The sequence below is a fragment of the Solea solea genome, chromosome 1 (genome assembly GCF_958295425.1).
Source record: "Solea solea chromosome 1, fSolSol10.1, whole genome shotgun sequence".
NCBI lineage: Eukaryota > Metazoa > Chordata > Actinopteri > Pleuronectiformes > Soleidae > Solea > Solea solea.
Window position 1 is genome coordinate 16,594,997 of NC_081134.1, and position 23,424 is coordinate 16,618,420.

General features: G+C 37.7%; 2 protein-coding genes across 5 annotated transcripts in view; one reads left to right on the top strand and one right to left on the bottom strand.

Moving 5' to 3' along the window:
* The window catches only part of ghrhra (growth hormone releasing hormone receptor a), a 30,802-nt gene extending 15,710 nt beyond the window's left edge, over positions 1-15,092 (top strand). Inside the window, exons 4-13 of the mRNA XM_058626381.1 lie at positions 1,543-1,643; positions 2,020-2,117; positions 2,807-2,939; positions 3,186-3,339; positions 5,092-5,152; positions 5,315-5,384; positions 5,537-5,631; positions 9,907-10,036; positions 11,795-11,836; positions 12,637-15,092. Coding sequence (XP_058482364.1) covers positions 1,543-1,643; positions 2,020-2,117; positions 2,807-2,939; positions 3,186-3,339; positions 5,092-5,152; positions 5,315-5,384; positions 5,537-5,631; positions 9,907-10,036; positions 11,795-11,836; positions 12,637-12,783 — 1,031 coding nt within the window. The 3' untranslated portion in view covers positions 12,784-15,092. The remainder of the gene's footprint in view (positions 1-1,542; positions 1,644-2,019; positions 2,118-2,806; positions 2,940-3,185; positions 3,340-5,091; positions 5,153-5,314; positions 5,385-5,536; positions 5,632-9,906; positions 10,037-11,794; positions 11,837-12,636) is intronic.
* An 83-nt stretch (positions 15,093-15,175) lies between these two features.
* Positions 15,176-23,424, bottom strand: part of adcyap1r1a (adenylate cyclase activating polypeptide 1a (pituitary) receptor type I) — a 32,621-nt gene continuing 24,372 nt past the window's right edge. For 2 of the 4 annotated variants that reach the window (XM_058626375.1, XM_058626373.1), the window contains 3 exons: positions 21,673-21,802; positions 20,964-21,005; positions 15,176-18,897 (listed from right to left, as the gene is read on the bottom strand). In XM_058626375.1, coding sequence (XP_058482358.1) covers positions 18,673-18,897; positions 20,964-21,005; positions 21,673-21,802 — 397 coding nt within the window. In that variant the 3' untranslated portion in view covers positions 15,176-18,672. The remainder of the gene's footprint in view (positions 18,898-20,963; positions 21,006-21,672; positions 21,803-23,424) is intronic. The other 2 variants (XM_058626376.1, XM_058626374.1) reach the window with 1 other exon arrangement.

A 23,424-nucleotide genomic window follows, 5' to 3' on the forward strand; every position in this document is an offset into this window, starting at 1 on the left:
ACAAATGTCCAAGTGCACAGGAGTTACAACTTTCCATTGCAATGAGGTCACAGTTTGTGATTTATTAAATGGAGGGGGATTAAATGTGAACAAAAAGTACAAGAACAAAACTAGAGAAAGCGAGTGTAAACCTTCTGCTCACTTTACCACAGTGTCGATAGACTCTTCTATCTCACAACTTTAACAACTTTAAAAGTGTAGAGCACAACTTTTTAAATATAAACAAATGTCACCCGGCAACATTTCTGCACTGCAAGGAGGAAGTGATTTGTTTTATGTCAAGACAGATGGAGGAAACGGCAGTATTGGACTAGTGCCCATGGACATTTTCAGAAGGGAATTCTTCAGCTCAGAAAACCCACTCGTACAGCAGTTTGGTGGGATAAACTTGTCTTGTCCGCGCTCACCCTCTGCACAGGGTCTGATAGTATTGCTTGACAGAGCCCGTTTTTGCCGATTCTGGTCAAAACCACTGGATGAAAAATACAATACAATACAAAAATCCTACATATAGCATGAAAACAAAGCAACAGCATTTTAACCAAGTGATGTTGTGGGCTGTTGATTTCTTTGTTATGGGAGAAGAATATTTGTTACACAGTTGGAGAATTATGTCTTTGAAACTGCTTGAAACAGCTTCAATAGTCTAATATGACTGTATCGGACTGGTTTGTGATATCAGTATCGGACACAAAATCAGAATCAAGAACAACATCAACAAAAAAAGGCCACAAAGGACAGCTTTAAAAAGAATATCCTGAATCTGTATCTGAGTCTGAGTTTTCCTAGGATCATAACCCACATCCCTATAAAAGTTGAAGTGCAGGAGAGAACCCTACGTTTTAAATGTAAAATTCTCTATTCAGACAAGTAGCAAATACTGTATGTCAGCGACAGTACTATAACTGTGGCTCCCGAAACCAAAGCCATATGGTTCAACAGATGTAGGATATCAGGCCAAACCGGGACACGACGTGCTCCTGTTGACCTTTTTCCATTTTACAAATGTTTACAAGATTCCAGGAAAAGAGGAAATGGGGTCTCCTCTTTCCCCCCCTAAACTGCTAGCTGTTTCACAATTGGATTTCCAGCAGTATTTCACATCATAGAGGTGCTTAAATATGATCAGACCGTATTCAATTCAATTCAATTCCATTTCAGTTGTATAGTGCCAAATCACATACATTATCACAAGGCACTGTATACCATTACAATATTATAGAGAGAAGAGAAACCCAACTGTTCACACAATGAGCATCAGTGGAGAAATCAAAAAGCCTCCAAACTACCCTACAGAGGAGCAAAGACCAAATTAGAGACGGGAGTGACATTGAGTGCTTTTGAGGCTCATTTAAGGTATTTTGTATCTTTCCTACTTTCTGAAGTGACTCATAGGGTCTCAAACTGTGGGCCCCAGGGCCTTTATCAGTTTGGCCAGTTGTCAAATGTGTTGTTGACTAACGTTACATTATGATATATATGAAGAGACAGGGTTTGCATTTGAATTTGTCCGTGTCTCTTTGCTGTCCACTCCCACATCAGGCTATGTTTACAGGAACTGCACCATGGACGGCTGGTCAGAAATGTATCCACCCTACGAGGAGGCCTGTGCGTTCAGCGACGACAGTGAGACTGAATCAGAGGTACACAGACACAGTTGTTGTACTCACGCCAATCAGTTAAGCTCATTCATATTGTTTCTGCTTCCTCCTCGCACTTCCACCCACGCTGCGTCCTTTACAGTGCGTCCATATTTGTGGGTTGGAGATGCTTTTGTTCCGAGCATAAATGTATTTTAGGAGAGGAGATGTTTAATACACGGTGTGACAACTATTTCAGAAGTTGAACTTATCGGTTATCAACTTTAAAAATTTTTTTTTTTTCAATTCCATACTCCATCAAATCCAAAGTTTGGAAATGTTCCCTGACACTGACTGACACCATCAAAAGTGACTCTTTTTTTTCTTTCTCTCTTTTCCTTTTTTCTGCTCTCTTCTGTCACTATTTCTCCGTCCTCAGACGAGTTACCTCTCTATGTTCAGACAGGTTTACACTGTTGGTTATGCCACGTCACTCATCTCCCTCATCACAGCCATAGTCGTGTTGACAGCCTTCAGGTAAGACACTGTCCTAGATACACAACAACTGAAACAGAGGGCAGCAAAAACAGTTTTTATGGGGCCCTAAGTTGAATTTGATTTGGCCGGTGCTTGACTGTTATTGATACCAATGAAACACTACAGATTGCATTAATTGTAGTTGTGTTATTTACACCAAATGTGTGTCACTATTGTTTTTTAACCTTAGAGGCCAGTATAATTACAAAAGTGGTCTAGTAATAACTTGCACTTTCGTAATTAAAGTGAAGCGCTAAGTGTGGTGATACAGAACCTAAATTAAACAAGTAAACCAGTTTAATGGCTTTGGTTTTTAGAACTTAGAACAGTATGAATATGCACTAAACGACTTAAAATCAGTGATCAGGGGCTTATCAACTTATTTTGCTTGATTTCACTTTCCTTGCATTTGTGTGAAACATGCATGTTGAGAACGTTGGAAACTGAGATTTAAGCTGTTTAAGACTATGCAGGTGAAATATGATTCACAAAAGAGCCCCCTGCACTAAAGAACTAGATAAAAGTATAGTTCAGTTGTTCTGACTGACGAATTATTAAAATAAAAGATCAGTATTCTTCAAGACATACTCTCTCTTGAAAGTTGTTTACATACTCATTGGTGTGAAGTTCTTTTTGCGGATGTTGCCTTTTTCCCATTTGTCCTCCTTTCCCTGTTTTCCACTTCCCAGAAAGTTCCGCTGCACCAGAAACTACATCCACATCAACCTGTTCTCCTCCTTTGTCCTGAGAGCCAGCGCTGTTTTCATCAAAGACGCTGTACTGTTCGCCGATGAGACGTTAGATCACTGCTCCATGTCCACGGTGAGATACATGGGTTATTGATAGTGCTTGCATTCCCACATCGACTGTATATGATTGAGATGGCAAAGCAAAGACAGTATGAGTGTAATATCATCAAAACATCACGTTTTCCTCCTTCAGTATTCCATACCTTTAAATTAAAATAAGATCAAAACTACATTCTAATTCTTATTTACCTACACCCACTAACTGTGCAGTCTGTCTCCCATACTGATGTAACTATATGTTTTCTGTGTCCTGTTCTAGACCGCGTGCAAGTCAGCTGTGGCTTTCTTCCAGTTCAGCATCCTTGCAAATTATTTCTGGTTGCTGGTGGAGGGCATGTATCTGCAGACGCTGCTTGCCCTCACCTTCATCTCTCAGAGGAAATACTTCTGGTGGTACATCCTGATTGGATGGGGTGAGTGAAGTGGTCGTCTGGGGAAGCTCAAGTGAGCTCATTTTTGGCTGATTCCCAAACGGTGGTTGGACGCACACGCAATAAGGGAGGGCCACAAAAAGGTTATAACTTAAAACTAGCCTGGGTGAGTCCAGTCTGCCAGCGATGGACAACATTTTGGCTACAGTGTGGGAACCAATCACAAACAGGTTTATTCCCCTGGCAGGCTAGAGACGGGTTTAAGGCGATGGTGACACAGAAGCGAGGTCTAGCAGCTTTTGTATGCATGCGACATGGTGGCCACAGAAGGGCTGCTGTCTTCCAATTTAAATATTGTTGAAGAAATGAAGGGTTCTGTAAAAGACAGAATACTACAACACATAATCTTAGGACAGGGCCTGGAGACTAGCGTGCTCCAGGTTAGCAGAGACCTGAGGCTAGCAGGCTAAAAGCTAGCCAATTTGGAGACTGACTGCTCATTATAGACTAAAATGGTAGGGATTTTCAGTTACTGTAGTTTTAGTTACAGTAGTTGCAGTTAAGTGTTTTCTTAAATTCTCCATTGCTGCAAAAATGGTAATTGTTCAGTTCTACTTTAAAAGCACCTGCTGTATCAATGCTGGCCAGATCCTAACATCAAATACCTAATGGTACCACTACACAGTTCCTCGTTAATGTGGTCAGTAACACCTGTGCTTTTTCTTGGCAAGATATGTCAAAGTGGCTGCTGTGCAAATGACCCGTTGAACACAGGAAGTATGGTGGAAATAAAACACACAAAACAGGAAATAGATCCAACTACAAAATAAGAGCAAAACAGAAACACAAGTACTACGATAATTAAAGGTAAAATTTAAAATAATAGTCCAACTAAGCACTTAAAGTCATTGAGGGGTCAGAGCCCAGGGGTCATGGTAACTTTGAACAAGTGTTTTCACATCTTCCTCTTATTTACACATAATCACACTTGAGTTTTAGAGACAAAGGTGAAAGCATTGTTTCATTTTACACAAATCACAGCCTCAGCAGGGAAACACACATGCCCTTGTTGCCCTGTCAGCTCTTCCTGTATTTTCTCAGTTATCCGTTGTTGCTTTAAAACTTTGTGCAGATGTATTAAGTGCTTTCCCCTTTGTGTTTATCCTGTGTCGCTCAGTCAGTCTGATTCCCACTGTCTTCCTATTTCCATCCCGCAGTCTTTATGGTTTCCCTTTTGTCGCTTGTTTTCCAGTGTGGGCTTGTGCTCTACAGTGGGTTGAAATTCATTTGGATCCTGCGACTATAGGTTTCAAATGTGGCGTTAAGTGTTGTGTCAAGTTGAGAAAAATGTGTTCCAAATGAATGTTAAAGTACAATAATATGACATCTGTTAATTGCAATTAAAGTCATTCTGATCCATTTTTCCTGGCATGGTAGCATTAGAGCGTGCAGATTTTTAGTCAAAAACAAACTGGTCTGAGAATCTACATTTGCTTCTCTGTGTGTATATATTTGTATTAGCACTGTTCACTTATCTCCAGAGTGGCTACGATGATACTTATCAGCATCTTTCCGGTGCGTGCAATGTTGTTCCCTCTCCTGCCTCCTGCTTTTATCCCACGTCCGTTTCTTGTTTTGACAAGAAGACGCAAGTGGGACGCGGATACATTTAATACACATACAAAGAACATTTTCATGAAAAATGCAGTTAAAATGTGAGCTTGACTGCTTTTTATGTTCATTTTACTTGACAAATGCACAACTTAATAATTGATTTGTGATCTAATGCCGTAGGGCTGCCCTCAGTGATTCTCATATTTTGGGTGTTGACCAGATTCTTCTATGATGACAGAGGGTAAGATGTATATTAAAATATAAACAAAACAACCTCCATTTCATTTACTGTGTAACAAGATGCTTTAACATGGAACCTAGCGTTGCTTCCAGTGTTTGAACTTTGATTTGATTGTCACATAATTTTATTAACTTACTCAATTTGATCTGGCTTTAATTGCAGTTGCTGGGACGACACAGACAATGTTGGTATTTGGTGGATTATTAAAGGACCAATAACAGCGTCACTGCTGGTGAGTGAACTGACTATTAATCACTAATGAATAGTCAATCATTTCCAATCAAGTTTACATTTTGTTTTATCATCAACGTTTGTCATCTATAGGCTGCAGCAGGCTTTTTGTTGATTCCAGTGATTGATCTTTTGTGCGTTTGTCTCCGTCAGGTCAACATAGTCATATTCATCAATGTGATTCGAATTCTGGTTCAGAAGCTAAAATCTTCAGCCATGACGGGGAACAGAGACACTGGACATTTCATGTGAGTCACAACTTAATGAAACTAATTAATAATACAAAATACAGATGATTTTTGTAGGAAATACTTTAATGCTGATTTAAATATACAGTATATCATTTTTTGATTGCTTTCATTTGCTTAAAAAAAAAAAAAAAAAAGTATGGCGACGCCAGAGAAAATTAATTCGCAGCAATGAAGCTGCTGGAAGAACTAATCCACTTTTCACCCATAGATCCATGGAAACTGTATAATTAAATTCAGGAATAAACATAAATCTACAAAAAGTGTATGAAGTGTCAGGATATGAGGAAAAAAAATACTGCAGGCAGCTTCATTCAGCCAATTTAGGTAAAATTTTATAACCCTTTTGTATGAAACTGGGTACATTTACTCTTGAAGTCTGGCCCACGTGTGATTTTCATATTACGTTTGCAAATCAGACAAAAAATAATAAAAAATCCCCCCCCCAGGTATTCAAGATTAAATAATCAAGTGACTTGGAAAAACATTAACAATGAATCATCATGTAATCTTAATGTGTCATCTTACAGTGCAGTACTTCTCAAATAGTGGGGCGCGCGGTGAGGTGTCGGGGGGGGGGGGGCGTGAGAGGCAGGGCAGGACAACACATACAGTGAAAATAATAGAGAAGCACTGTCTTACTGTAACCTGACATTCAGTGATGAATTTTTGTACTGTCTCTTATTCTGTCACGGTTATACTGGAAAAAAAAACCCAAAAAAACTCATTTAAATTTGAAAAATCACTATTTGAAAGTGACACAAAAAAGGACCAGATTTACAGTCAGAAGCAGTTCAACAGCACACAAAGGACTGAGGATTGGACGAGAGAGCTGCACTCACATGATGATATTGTAATTCGTCAAGATGACTTTAGTGAGTTTTGAGAGCGAGTGTTTTCTGCCCCTTCCTTTGATCTCTGCCTGCGAGCTGCTGCAGCTCACGAGAGCAGGAACATCTTTCTCCCCTCTGTTCTTTTTCTGTACGAGACATACTGAAGCCAAAGTCACACATAAATATTCACAACATCTGACTCGTTTGTCGTACCGCGTTTGTCGTTCACTCTTTACATGCAAGCCCTAGACAAAGTCAGGAGTTCAGGACGTGTTGATTTTTCACAAATAGAAACATTCTTATCTCCCTAAAAGCTTAAAGTGGATGAGAGATGTTTAACTGATGAAATCCACAGACAAAACACTGAACTATTTCTTATAGTTTCAAGAGAGAAAAAAGTTGTATTTACTGTATTAATCTAAAGAAAATCTGTATGACGAAATCCCACGTGAATCCTTGCTTCCCTTCCTGACCGTTCAGAATCAGCCCGGCTGAATTAATTTACAATGAAGGGACATAAAAATAGCAGCTTATACCAGAAATAGATGTCTCCTTCCATCAATGTGGGGCAGGATTAATCCACAGGTTCAATGAACACAGTCACACAATAATAATAAAAAAAAACCTCCATTCTTTTCTTTGAAACTTCAATTTGATTCAGACAGGTCTGTGATGTTAACACAAAAGCACAAATCCCAGGTCGGACAAAAGACAAGCTCAATCCTATTATAGGCTAGAAAATAAGAGTCTATTTTTTTTTTTTGTCTAACTGCCAATTGTATGATGTAATTTCTGATTATTTTACATCATCATATTATTCAATTATTATTTAAATATACAGATGAGACTTCATCATCATGTCCTACCATAGACCGTACGCAAAACTGTATGTAGTCCACAGTTTTCTTGCTAAAGCTAACCAGGATGTGGGAATATACTGAACAGCCACCTGGGGGAGACAAAAAGAAGTCTGGGAATCTGTTGGAAACAGTCATTTTGACTCTTGATATTTTTATCTTTCCATGATAAAAAATATATCAATCGCTCTTTCAGGTCTTTTTCAACAGAGCATGATGATGAATTTTGAGAAAATAGATAATTTATGGCACATATGAGTGGGCACAAGTGTGATTGGCACCTGGTATTATCCAATTGGAGCGTGGATGCAGGTAAGGCCTCTAAAATGCTAACATGGCACTGGCCAAAATGCAGTTTTGGAGGCTTTAAAAAGTCAGATTATTATGTGTGATGTCATGACTGGTGGTGTACGTCCTACTAAGCACAACAGCCTGACGAGAAGCTGTTCAACAGAGCTTGAACTATCAATCCATCCATTGTCTACGGCTTTATCCTCCACATGAGGGCTGCGGGGCTGCTGGTGCTGAGCTTATGTACTAACCGAGTACAAAAGAAGAAACCCAGACAGGTTTTCAGTTTGTTTAGAACCTCAGTGACATTCATGAAGGAAAGCGTGGACAGATACGTATCTGTGGGTGGAGCAGAGGTGCAGGGCTGCTCTTTCAAAAATCATATCGCTTGCATCGAGTTGGCACAAAACACAATGTTACAAAAAAAACTAAACTTAATGGCATGACACTAAATGAATGAGTGCGATATTTAGTCACCATCTAAATATAGACATCTGATTTGAATCTCATAGGTTTAAGCAAATGAAACTGGGTCGTGCATTTTGACATTTTAATCTACTCCATTGATTTGACTAATGATGCTGCTGCTGCTTTTTTATGATGTCACTGTAATGAAGATTTCACACCACCAGTTTGGGCTTGACACTTGATGGAATGATGCATTATTATTGCGTTTTTAAATTGTCTCTGACATTAAAAGCTTTGTATCTACCTCAATTTCATTCACTGGCCTCAGGTGTACTGAAATTAAAGCTGCAGTAGGCATAGCTGTTGAGTTTCATCTTATTAAAATAGGTTATTTTAATAAGGTTATTAAAATAGCTACTTCTCATCAATATTACATGAGACAGATGAACTAAGACACCTGACTCCATCTCTGAAACTCTCTGCTGATGTTGACGCGTGTTTGTATTGCTTGGTTTAGACTCCTATATTTTAAGGTTTCTTTGTGTTAGAAGTTGTTGACCTGTATGCAGAGTCTCATGTGATGATACAGAATCAATGTGGGAGTTGTCTCCTCTAAGATCATTTATTTTACAAAATGCAGAAAGGTAATTATGGATTATTATTTAATGTCATGACGGATGGAGGCAAGGCACAAGCAAATGTCAAGAAGTGTCCATGAAAACTTTCCTAAGTGGATTCTAGTGCTAAAATTATACCTATAATCGAATGTCTTGCACAGCAGTCTAAAAACACATTTCTTTCGACTCTACCTCGACTAAGACAACGACGACAGTACAAAAAAAACAAAAGAAGCACTTACTTGTACATCGCACTTATGACTAGCACTTTATAGTTTGGCTTATTTGAAGCACTTACTTACTTCAAGCTCTTGTTTGTACCCAAATGTTGAAATGCACTTATTGTAAGTCGCTTTGGATAAAAGCATCTGCTAAATGACATGTAATGTAATGTAATGTAATGCTAAAGAGTGAAGAGCTCTCCTTATCCTTCTCCCTCTGTGTGTGTGTGTGTGTGTGTGTGTGTGTGTGTGTGTGTGTGTGTGAGAGAGAGAGTGAGGAGAGAGAGGCAGTAGGTGATGTGGTGTCACAGGCATAGTTTTAATAATTACTCAGAATTCATCAGGGGTGCGATAGAGGTTCCGCACTGGAGATTTAATGGTAGCCGTTTCAAACATGTAAAAGCGGTTTCATCATTATCTGGACTATGTTTGTTGAGTTTGGTAATATTATTATTATTATCATTACCGTATGGTATAGTTTGGAATCGTAAAGCGCGTGTCAGGCTTGCATTTTGAGTGAGAACAGTACCTTTACTTGGTAGGCGGAGTGTGGGTTGTGCCCGCCTAGATACGTAGCGTGGTGTCGCACCGGTGCAACCACAACAGACAACAATGACATCCAGCAGCCCTTTTTTCCCTGCTTGGTTTGTGGTTGTTCGTCTCTACGTCGACGTCAAGCTTTAAATGGTCTGTATTCATACAACGCTTTTCTAGTCTTGATGACCACTCAAAGCTGCTTCATGCTACAGTTCTGCCATTCACCCATTCATACAGCACATCTTTCACACCCATTCACACACTGCCGGGTTAGGGTTAGGCCGTCAGGAGCAACAAAGTGTCTCGCCCATGGACACATGGACATGTAGACGACTCTACCACTCAATACCATTTTACTCTGGTACCCCAAGAGAAGGGTGCCAAAGAATGGAATGGTCGGGGCGACTATTCCAAATGAAAACACAAAAAAACCCTGTTCCAAACCAAACAGTTGCACTCTTTAATATATTGCCTGTCTTTTGTTCATTCTGTTGTCTCCACTTCATTTCAGGAGGCTGGCTAAATCCACTCTGTTCCTCATCCCTCTTTTTGGGATGCACTACACTGTATTTGCCTTCCTGCCTGAGAACACTGGGGTCGCAGCCAGGCTGTACATCGAGTTGGGTCTGGGCTCCTTTCAGGTATGAAAACAAAAAAAATAAAAATAAAAGGTGAATTTAACAAGTCTAGCAAACTACCAAAAGCTTCCCAAGAAACATTTCATAAACCGATGGATGTAACTCTCGTCTTTCACAGCAGACAGCTTGACATGTCGTATCAGAAACATGCGTTACAAATAACATCAATGTTCTGTTCCAGCACACACAGTATTAAACTATCATTAGTTTCCATTATTAACAACTTTGTGCTTTTACTACCATGAAAACAGCAACTGGACCTCATCAATAGTGTTGATGGTTGAAAAGTAAAGGAGAGGAAGTAAATCCAACTTTACCTTGAAAATAATCTGGACCTATGACTGGAAAATTTAACTAATTTAACTAATGTGCTTTAAGGATGTCTTTATGAGGTGACTGAGTGAAGTGAGTCTCGCTGGTGCACACAGAGATTGTAAATCCATGTAGTGTGGAGCTTGGGTGAAAGGATAAGGAATTGATTAATAGAAGGATGATTTCCCTACACACTCCAAAATAGAAGTACTCATGTGTACCTAAAAAGCTATTGATGCTTGTCGCTGGTGGTGTAACCTTTTTAAAAGACAATTTTGTACCAGTTAGAGAAAGTACATTTTTGTACCTTATCAGTATAAGTTCTTATAAGTTGAATACCCTAAATGACATATGCACATTTACAATACTATGGCACAGAAATATACCCACTGTGAAGGTTTGATTCAGTTTTTTTGAGACAAAAATGAACAGTAATTGTCCAAATAATAATTGCATTTATTTGCATGAATAAAACACTTATTCATGAGTTAAAATTGCGAACATACACTATGTGCAGAGGTAATGTAAATACATTTTCTAATGAACATTTTCTTTTTTACATTTTAACGAGGAATATATGCACCTTTACCTTTGGAGTGAAAATGGTACAACTCTGTTCCATCTTTTGAATTAAGTCACTTTGTAGCCTTTCTGATTCTGGGTCAAAGGGTGCATTTCTGGCATCTCCAAGCACAATATTGTACTAGTGAGGTAACAATTAAAGCACTTTTCCATGATATAGTAAAGGTAAATAAATATATCTCATTAGTATATGCATCTACATAAGTATCCTAAGGAATAATTTTACTTGTGGGCATCATTCATTGAAATATTGGGGAATATCTGAACCAGTATGAACTGGGTCATACTTAATCTCCAGAGTGTCCTGACATAGCTTCAGGCAAGTTTCAATGGTCTTCTTTCTTTTGACCAAAACAAGAGCACGCCACAAAGTGGACTGTAAAGTGTTGCGTTACAAGAAGCATTAGCAGCACCAACAGGGGCAGAAATAAATGACTTTAGTGTGCTTTAATAAATAAACACATTAAATATGAAGCATGATTTCAAGGTATTTTACGCTTATTTGACAAACAAACTTACTGGTGGCAGCATGGTCTTCAAACAAAAGGAGCACGGCCTAACAGTGTTCGGCCAACACACACCCAAGTCTTATGTAACCTCCCCCTAAGCATAAACTCCTCCCCTGTGAACACTAGTGATCCTCCCACCTTCATGGTCACACAGCAGTGACATTGTTAACAAGCAATGTTTATGTTTTAGGACCAGGAATAAAACAAAATAATATATCTTCCACTTTCCTGGTTTGAATGTTCTCACGGATTGTGAGATTCATCTTCAAAAATCACATAACTTTTAAAGAAACTGTTTTATTTTCTCTTAAAACAGGGTAACCATAAGATTTTAACATTCCTGTCTCTTGTGTTGTAGGGGTTTGTGGTGGCACTCCTTTACTGTTTCATGAATGGAGAGGTAGGTGAATATTTGTCAGTATAAATATTTATTACAGCTGACTTGAGGAAGCAATAATTATATTTATCTGCTGAGCATTTCTGGAGGCATAAAAACACTTTTTTTTATTATATAGACAGTGAAATAAACTACAGTGCCTCAACAAGAAGCCCATACACTTAGAATCAGAATCAGAATCAGAATCAGCTTTATTGGCCAAGTATGTAACACATACAAGGAATTCGACTCCGGTTTTTCAAACACACGCTGTACATGAAACGTAGACATTAACATAACTTAACATATATTTGACAACAGTGAATAAAAAAGGTGACCAGAGGTCCGGTTTATTTTTTAAATATATACAGTATATATAAACGATAAGGTGCAGATAGTGAATAAATAAACAAATAAACAAATAACCAAATAAACTGGTCAAGTGTTCTGTAGTGCGACGGCCTGGGGGAAGAAACTGTTCTTGTGTCTAGCAGTTTTGGTGTACAGTGTTCTGTAACGCCTGCCAGAGGGAAGAAGAACAAACAGGTTATTTCCGGGATGTGATGGATCTGCAGAGATACTACCTGCCCGTTTCTTGACTCTGGATGTGTTCAAGTCCTGGATGGTGGGCAGTTTAACACCAATGATTCTCTCTGCAGTCCTGATGGTGCGATTCAGTCTGTTTCTGTCCTGTTTGGTGGCTGATGCAAACTTAGTGTATAATCCTGCTGTCTCTCACTCTCACTCACAAAAAAAGGACGTGTTAGATATTTATGTTGTATACGAGCCTTATCTGGCGTTGTTTCACACGTCTTGATCTGCAGGTCCAGACAGAGCTGAGGAGGTGGTTGTGGAAGTGTCACAATCAAAATCATCTGACCCCAGGCAAAAGGAGCATCACTCAGGTCTCAACACGAGCCCACAGAGGGCTTGGGCGGCCTCCTTCCAGTGGCAACATCTCCTCTGTATGATTTAAGATAACATCCAAATGTGGGGGAAGTAAAAGTTTTTTGTGAGATTATGAAGAAAATAAAAACAAGACTGTCCTTAAGCTGAACTCGCTGATTACACTGTTTGAAGAAATGTGTCTGGATATAGTTTATCAGTATTTGTCCAAAGCTCCTGCCACTGTAAAGACGGTATATCACGGGGGACACTTTGGAGAAATGTGACCACTGTGGAAACGGCAGAAACAATTTCATGATTACACTTTGGACAACATGGGTTTGAAATGAACAAATGATTCTACACATGCAGTTGGTGGGAAAAAAAAGCAGCTTGGCTAATTCATGTGAAATGAGCTTGACTTATCGTGACACAAGCAGTTTTGTTATTTCAGTGCAGACACTGTGTGTGTACGACTGCATTTGCTGAATTTTCTGTTTAAGATTTGTGCAGCAATTCACCTGCTGCTAGAGACAAAGATCCACATGGTCTATTTATATCTTTGTACGTGTATGTTGGATGTGACAGTTTATTGGTACATTACTGTATGTTACACTTTTTTGTTTCTTTGTCTGCTTTGATGAGCCATCATTGAAACATATATTTGTAAATATTTATGACATTATTTTCACTGTATCGTTTAATTTTTTATTCCGTTCCAAAATGTGCTAAAAACATTTTTTTTTAACTATGTTGCACTAGGCAGGTGGCATGGAAAGTTCAGGGTTCAATCATGCACAGTCCAAAGACACGCAGGGCATTTTTAACTGTCACTATCACAGTATGGGTACATAATGTGTTTAAAACTGTGTTTAATGTGTTTCTAAAACATATGATTTAAGACATGTCAATTGTGTGTCACGCACCTTTGATGGCAGAGTCATTGTCCAAAAACTCAAAATGTACAGGATGGATTTTAAATGAAATTTCCTGGATATACGTTTTACATTTTGCCAACTTGTACATTAAGATTGCCCTTAACATTTCCAACAATGACTTAAATTTCAAGCACACAGTCAATTTTATGTGGTGTCCTGTAATTATTCTGTCCTCCAGGACACAGATGTGGCAAGAAGTCAGGGAATATAACTTAAAATTTGCAAACATTTCCATTCAGCTTCTCTCTTTAGGGGTCGTCACAGTGGATTATCACCCTGATAGATATTGTTCTTGTTTTACAGTACACATAAAACTACCAAACACTAGACTCTCACAAAAGAGTGCCAGCATCTCTTGAGAAGTGCCAGTACTCAAAACAGTAAAAATAAGAAGTGTCTGTACTGTGTACCGGACAGTAGCCGACCACTGTAAGCACTGGAAATGTTAAGTAAACACTGAAGTTACAACCAGCAGCTGCATATCTTAGCTTAGCTTAGCGTAGCATAAAGGAAGACTCATAGCATGTCAAAAGATAATAAAACTGGTCCATGTCAGTAAATAGCATGTCTGTTTAATCTTAAGTAACTTGCCACATCAAATATCAAACACATGTCAGAATTCAAGTATTTTATGTGTCACTGGGATTATTATTGCTTTTATTTTAGGTATGCTAAACAATGCATGCTATAGTTTACCCTGAAATAATCAAATGCTGCTAGCCTAATTAAAGCTACGTGAACTAGCGGCTGGCTAGCAGTTCATCCCTTAAATTTTTTTTTTTGTTTTTTTAAATAAAACAGACATTAACATACATTTATTTTGACAGCAGGGTACTTGGTTGTTATAGCTGCTAGCTTACATACCATAAAGACTTGAGAATTTTTCCTTCCAAAAAGTAGTAACAACCATAACCGCATTCACTATGAACAAAATAAAATGCACATGGTCTTGACATGATTTTAGAGTTTGCTTAGTATAGTTTTGAGTGTTGGGAAATAATACTGTATCACAAAATATAATTTTAAATATTGATTTAGATATTCAGGCCGAAAAAGTCTGATTGGTGCATTCCTGGATTTATTTAAATACATCAACAATAATGCACTATTAACACGAAGCACTTTGACTGACACTATATGGCGTAGCCTACATAAGGTTATGTTCTCAGTCACAAGAGGGTTGGCACAATATATGGTGGTAAAAGTATGATTATGAATTAGACATTTGTGGTTTGTCAAATGTTAACTGTTCTTTGGTGTTGGGTCTTTGTTTTAATCATCAATCATTGTAAACTTGGCTTTCTGTGGATGAAGGGCGACCTAAAAAAGAAAATTCCACATATTTGTGTGATACATGGAAATCTTTTGAACAAAAAATAAATAAAAAAATAAAAAAAAGAAGTGATAGAAGTTAACGCAAGGAAGAACAGCAGAATGTGCTTTTACTGTTTAAAGATTTGATTGTATAGGTCAAAATTTATCATTGGATAACTCAATAAAAATATTTGAAACTGCAAAATGAATCACACTCCTCATCAAGTACAACTTACCACAGATAGATTTATTTTGTTTTCAAATATACACAAATTGAGACATGAATGTTAGACACCATCTTAACACATGACACACTGCCACAGGTGCAACAAAAAATTTTTCTTGGAATTCAAGTTAGCCTACTTACGTATATCCTCTCGAATACTGATCATGACGTACACGTGTGCACAGAAAACAATCTCTCCAACCATTGAACACACTCACACACACTCACACACACACTCTGGTACAACTGGTACATAAATATCTACAAAAACACAGTCACAAACATTACAGGTCTTCATCAAGAGGTGCCCGTGTGCCAAAAATATACAAACACGGTGAATTATATATGGTCAAGAAAGGACATCATTTGTACACCATGGCAAAGTCATAGCAGGCGACATTTAAGAGCAGCTGAGCAACAACGGTACATTCAAAAATTCATTTTGCCATCAAAACCTTTACTCGAACTCAATATGGAATAAATAAACTGGCTCAACAGGCAAAAGTGCATCTATACACAGAGATACGCCCCACAGCAACTAGTCACATTTAGAAACAAACGTTAAAGCAGTTTGGGAAATATGCTTGTTCACTTCACTTCCCAGTATAGCTGTTTAAATATGTACTATCAATGGAGGAACAGCTAGTAGCTGTATTATGATTTAAGTAATGCACATATTGAGGAAACCAGACGACAGAGTCAGACTCTCACATACGTCAGACAAAGGATGTGAATAAGCATCATTTCCATAAATGCCAAAAAATTGCTAAAAGGAAAACATGTCAATGGCTTGTTTGACACTCATGTAAAAGCATAATGCAAAACCCACAAAGCTTACAGTTGTACTGTTAAATTGTGCGCAACACAGTTGAAAAAATTCAACACATTTCTCAAGAAACATTTCAATTTCCTCTGAAACTGTCATATCTCTGTCATAACACATTTGACCTTAATTGGTGTGGAGAAATATCACACACAAATAGACACACAAAAGACACACACAAATGGCAAACCAGTGCTGCTACTGAAACCAAATGAAATCCTAACGCTGTGCCGACACCTTGTGGTTAGCAAAAGCACAGCACAGACATGGTCATATACAGGGTTGTACTCTGTACTCTTCTTCTTTTTTTTCACAGACAGTAACAGCTTTGAGACATGGTCGTTTCCATCTGAGTCGATTTAGACTCAGAGTGACGGCTGGTGATACAAGACGTAAGCAGCAGCAAAGTGTTCCGTCCAGACGCAGCTGAGAGCGCACATTACAACAGCTGCTTCCTCCCACTCGTGTGTATGTTCAGTTTTTGCTTTTTTTGTTTCAATAATACATGTGTTTCCCTTTCATTACATCCTATTCAGCTTTGGACAGTGATTTCTGTTCAGTGTGATATTTCCATGAAGTCAGAAATGAGAGCACGTGGCACAAATCTCCCACTGTCACCACTTATGGCACTACACTTATAGCACTTTCGCGAAGGGAAAGTGAATGGCAATGACATTGCACGAGCCACACAAATATTACACAGTGAAAAACACGTGTACTGTACATTTAAATCATCTCAGATAATACTGTCTTATGGAAAATAAATATACATCCTTATATGTTTTACAATATCACCAATGCATTGTTTAAAGTGACTACATTCTTGGTGGCGGGGGAAAAAAAAACAACCCTCCTGCACACATGAACTTCTATTTCACCATATTTCATAATTTCCACACATGTGCAGTTATTGTTTGTTAGCTTGTAAAAGAAAACAAACAAACCCAAAAAAACTAGTCGTCACAGCGATTGTCAAGAGCTGTCACATTAAAGCATTTTTTGTTGTCTGTTACAGCATGAACTTCATTGCCTCTGAGTTAGAAACTGTTTATAGAGACGGACCTGTAGATTTATTGAAACATTTTATGGGAAAATAAAGTAAAACTCAGCAGGATTTCATATCATGTATAAAACAAATGATAAATGGAGCAAATTATTATTATTATTATTATTGTTTTTTTTCCTCTAATGCATCCTCAATAAAAATGCGTCTGCTGTGTACATTCAGGAAATGAATACGATTAAACCGACACTTTTAATTTGCTATAAATAAAAGTGATAGCTATTTGTGACTAACTAGGCACTTTGGAATGTGAGTCGGAGACGGTTTGTCTCAAAATTAAAAATAGAGGTGCGGTTTAATATGGCACAACGTCATCTTTAATAGCATGATGAGGGTTTGATTTCCACTGCCTACAATAAAGTACTGCACATATAATATAATTCATGGCGTTATGAGAAGCTATGGATAACGGGATCCACGTAATGGCACCGTGAAGTGTTTATGTTCATAGTTATGAAAAAAATATGTAGTTTTCCTGTGAATTTCACTTTGTTTTAAACACACTGAAAACGTATCGTTATCCTGAAAAACAGTACAAAGACGACTCACTTTCCACGTGAGGTGAAAACTCAAGGAAATAATGATTTAACCTTATTAACTCGATTCATTTAAATATTTTTAGGAGCCTGAAGAAGTGAAAGTATCTACTGTTTCACAGGAATAAAATAGAATTTCATTTATCCTGTGTCTTCAAGGTTGAAAAACACTGATTTCAACACAATTTAATTTGGCACCTTGTTCCTTTACATACAGACTGCAGGTGTATTTTTATATATATATAATTAAATTATTATCTAATATAAACAAGTAGTAAGGAGGAGAGTTGGCAGGATACTCTGGGTCTTTGGGATATGTGATGAAATCTACAGATTTGGGCTCCAGTTCCCTTTGTTTGAAAAGGACATCACGATACCGTGTTATGTAGAAGAAAGAAACTTTGATCTCGACACGAAAAAAAGGAGCTATTTACAAAGTCCATGAGTTGCTGTTGCTGTTTTGTTATTATTATCATAATTCTTTTCTTTTTTTTTCTGAAACATCTCTTTTGACATACTTTGTACTTATGGCTGATTGTAGAAAAATGTTCAAATTGAAGATGAGACATTTAAGACTGTGAGCATTTTGTACAAGCAAGGCTAACATTTGGTTGATATTTCACTTTGGACTGTGATGAGATCAGATCCAGTCTGGCAAACATGTATGGCACTTTGAATCACATTTATTTTACACCAACAGCCAAATGTGACCCCCCTACTTTTTTCCACAACTTGTAGTGTTTTTCTTGGCACAAAATCTACATTAATATTATTTATCAATCAATAAATAAAGAGGGTTACGTCTACCGTACTTGTACACTGGCAGAAAATGATTATTACGAATATCTGATTAGAATTTGAGTTTTTTTTTTTTTTTCTTTCAACATAGAGGCAAACACAACAACAAAATACTGCAGTGTAAATCCAAAGCCAGCATGAATCTTTAGAAAATACTCTTGGTAATACTTCATTACTTAAATGCCCAACTACGAACTATACAAGGTGAGGGGTCACTTTGGTCTGTTTCGGTTGGTCAGGATTAGTGGAACGGCACCTTGAAGTTGACTGCAGCCAATCAGACGCTCAGGTTGGGAGGCTGATGTTGGCGTTCTCTGCCAGCGGGCTGGACACGCGTATCTGGGAGCTGCTCTTGCTGAGGATGGACAGCTGAGTCCCGCCGTTCACTCCACTGCTGGCCAACGAAGGATGCCTCTGCTGCTTCAGGTCCACAGCAAAGTATCGGTTGACTGTCCAGCTGCGCCATTTCCTCTTGATCTCGGACTGCACCTTCAGGGAGAAACTTCACAAGGTCATTTTTAATGTACTTTCAGCTGTGCCGGCTCCATGAAAAGGTACAGTCCACTGTACTTTGGCAGGGAACACTGATTATCACCTCTGCGTGGGTTTATCGGTAAGTTTGTCCTTCTGTTAGCAACTTCCTGTGTGATGTTCCCTTTCATTTTTGGGAAGAATCTACCTACTGATCAGTGCTTTGACTGAACCTTCACATATCTGTACAAAAACAAGCAACTTTTACTCTTCATTCACTTTTACTACATTTCCGAAAATGAATTGTATACTTTTACTCCAATACTTTTTGTTCCTCGTTACTACCAAATAAAAAGCAGAAGAAGAAGAAGAGTTGGCAAATCGTCTGTAGCAACGTGTGATTAAATGTCTTGCCCAAGGACACGTCGGCATCGTGTAATCTAACCACAACCTTCCAGTTAAAAGATGACCGCTGTACCACTGAGCCATCGTCGCTCAATTCTAAGTCCTCACTTTTTACTTTTACTTCTAAACCTTAATTACATTTTATATCAGGAAAATGAATTTCGATACATTCAGTAAATGTCATATACTTTAAGACCTTTACCTTTCAAAAAATGTACTTCAACTTCTACCAGTCATTTTCTGTTAAGATATTACACTACTATTACACAAGATGGAAGCAATGAGGCAGATTACAGATTAGTGCAGGGAACATTTTGGACTGAAATCATCATTAAGTCCAATTGGTGTCAATGTGCCTCTAACAGGAATTGTGACTTTTTCTACTCTACAAAAGTTTGAAGAGGAGCGGGACCATTATTTGCTTCTGTATAATGTTTTGTAGGATGACATATTTGTGTTCAGATAATATCTTCTGCTGATGTTTGCTTGGATTAACATGAGCAAGGCTTCAGGGAAAAGTCAGCATGTAAATCACACGAGATGAACTGAAGTTGAGTGTGAGAATGTTTCCTGAACTAATGTCTAACTGCAGCATCACTGCCATCTAGTGTATGAACCTAGTAATGGTCTTAAAATGCTTGTGAGGAGGTTCCATACTGCAGGGCAGAAGCATCAAAATCACTTACAGAGGGGGCCCAAATTAAACTGTGTCCAAGTCCAGTGCCAGATGAGGTCAAATAACATAACTTTTAGAACAAAGAAAGTTTTTAGATTAAATGTCATGTTAAGACAGAGGTCTAAAACTTGCAACAGCCTAATCAATTTCATGCGGCCCGTCACTTAAAATCAAGCTATAACGTTATTTCTCTCTATCTTCTTTTGAATAGATTCAACTATTTTTCATTTCATACGAAAACAAACACTTTTATTTTGAAACTGTGTGAAATATCACCATAATTATATAATATATATAATATATTTATGTGATGGTTAGTGTCATGCTTGGCAAAAACCCTTGATCAGTGATCGGTACCCAAATAATTGCCCAAATAATCCACTTCTCTGCTGTCCTTGCTTATATACTTCAGTTGAACTCTTTCTGTAAACCAGAGGTGAAGATGTGAAGATATCTGGCGTCAACAGTCCCTTCAGACCTTTTTTTAACTGTAAAATGTTCAAACAAATGCACTGTTTTATAATAATTTCATTTTCATTGTCACAATTGTCATTTTTAAAGGCAATGTAAGCAAATCTAAGACATGCAGGGGTGAAATAACATAATATGAGATGTCTGTCACAGGTGGGTTTTGAACCCAGGACTCTGGGTTCAAAGTGCAACTTTAAATACTGACCTAAAGGGGGGGGGGGTGACACATGATTGAGGCCGATTTTCTGTTTGACTTCATCCCGGGCCATAAATAATATATTATAAAACTGAAGCTGCAGGCCGTAAACACTCTGATGAAGAGTTACACATTTCTGTTTGGGATGTGAGTCAACACAGAGATATGAATGTGAATATCAAATGTGAGTATTTATCCTGACGGCACAACATGACAAGTTAATGTAAATAGTTTTCTGCAACCAAAACAAAACACATGTTTACAGACGTCTTATAGCTGTTTAATGTTTAATATAAATACGACATGACAAAGTGAATGAGCGAGTTCATTAACAGGGACAAAATCTTACCTCTCCATTAAGGAAGCAGTAGAGGACGGCTACTACAAAACCCTGAGAGGAGAACGGACAAAAACAAGAGTCAAATTAGCTGAAGATACGCCCTTCTGTTTAAAATATGACAGAGATAATTCATAGCTACAGATAAAAGTCACTATTTGCATATTAAATTGCGGCAGCAGGGAAATGCTGAGAGATTAATCATTTGTTGCTGCAACAAATGTGTCAATACCGAGCTGCGTTGATATACGACAAAAAGGGACAGTAAATAAAACAATAAAAACTTCCAAATGAATCAATAAATGTTTCCAATTTTTTTTCGGAGTGGAAAACAATATACGCTCACAAATCTGACATAAAACACTCAAAGCTATTTGAATAAGTGTTTGAAACATAAACCTCAAAGTGTATTTGCATAATGCATAAACATGATTATATATACATATATATATACATATGTATATATATATACATATGTATATATAACTAAATAAAGTAAACTTTTGTCAGATTATAAAAATTATTGTTACTTTATTGCCGAGACAAAATGTCGATCTATTCATTGATTCCAGTGAAAACTAAGGACAATTGCTTATGTATTTATATTGCTGCATGGCTGTAGATTGTGACGTTTAATTGTCATTTAAATGACTAAATATCGCGACTCATTGCATCCTGGATCGTCAGAGGATTCTTTTATTCATGATATGTGCGTGAATACCTGGAAGGATCCCAGTCCCAGTTCAAAAACCAGCCTCTCCCTCTTGCTGACGTCTTCAGGTGAGAAGGCGAACACAGTGTAGTGAATGCCAAACAGAGGGATGAGCAGGAGGGTGGAGCGAGCCAGACGCCTGCGTGCACACATACAGGTGACACATGACGCAGGTGAGAGTCAAACATAAATCAGAGCGACTTTTTCTGGTCGTGAGGATGTGATGCAAGAACAGACGCACTGATGTAAAACCACGACACAGTTTCTGCCTACTGATGTGACCTTTTGTGTCCTCTGAACACAGAGTTTAGACTAGCACAACTGGCACAAGAGTATTTTAAATATGTTTGAATTTACACCTTTACAGTTTTGTTTAAACATTATTTTCATTTATTGCTTTGTTCTTAATGTCACAAAAATCTCATGAAAAGAATCAGTGGAGCCAGAGTCTGATATATCAGATTTGTCTGTGCTCTTCGTCCAAAAATAAATAAATGAACTCCAAGCTAATATGCTCATTCATTATGATATAAAAATATAAGCACTGTCCTATTATAAATACTGACTCAATTGCCAAATCCACACCTGAAAAATTTAATATATAAAAAAAAACACTTGAACAGTTTATCTATGTTTCAGTGCAATAGAGAGTAACCATTCGCCTATGTTTGGTTTGAATCTTTTAATGAGATTTGATCACATTAATATATAAATTACCCCTAAAAAACCCCCACCAAAAACAGTATAGTCATAGTTTTTACAATGTACACATGTATAGTCACACATTATAGACAGAAAATGTACAAAGAACACACAACAGATGATACTTTACAATTAAAAGACACAAATGTGCGACCCAGTGTTTTTGGACAGTGCAATTCAGTGATGGTCACAGACATTTAAGGAATGAAACAAGAGTGAAAAGCGTGACAAATAGTGAAGAACTGCAGATGAATGACACAACTGTACACAAAACACATGGGACCAAAAAGGGTCGCGTGTGGATGTGAGGAAGGCAGGACTGTCGCACTCACAAATGGAGTAAAGTACAGTATATGCTATACTATGCAGGATTATTGACATGTGCAGTTTTGTTAATGTGGAATTTGAGCAGCTGATAAAGGTCCAGTGCATAATATCTAATAGGGTTTATTGGCAAACCGTTGTATAATTGCTTTAAAATAAAAACTGATTGGTTTTCATAGCCTTAGAATAAGCCTTCTTGTGCCGACATATCTCTACAGAAACAGTAGGTGGCGTCGTAACTGTAGCTGAAACAGTTACTCGATTCATCGATTATTAATGGACTACTAAATTAATCGTCAACTATTTTGATACTCGATTAATCGGTTTGAAGCTTTTTTCATGATTAAAACAAGATTTATGATTGTTTTAGCTTCTTAAATGTGAATATTTTCTTCGTTTCTTGGCTCCATGCAACAAAGAAATCATTAAAAGTCAATCGTTTTGGTTTGTGGACAATACAAGACATTTGAGAACATCATCATTTTCAGGTTTTACTGATCAACATTTTGGACCAAAAAAAAACCTATTACTCGACCTATTACTAATCGAGAAAATAATCGACAGATTCATCGATTATGAGAATAATTGTTAGCTGCAGCTCTTGTCGTAACAAACAAGAGAGACATTTACCTAAATATCCACTTAACTCCTTTCTTGCACAAAATTCAAAGCACTTTCAATGAGCCATGTTTATTTAGGGAGTTTTTCCAAACACCTTCAAGGGCCACAAACTTT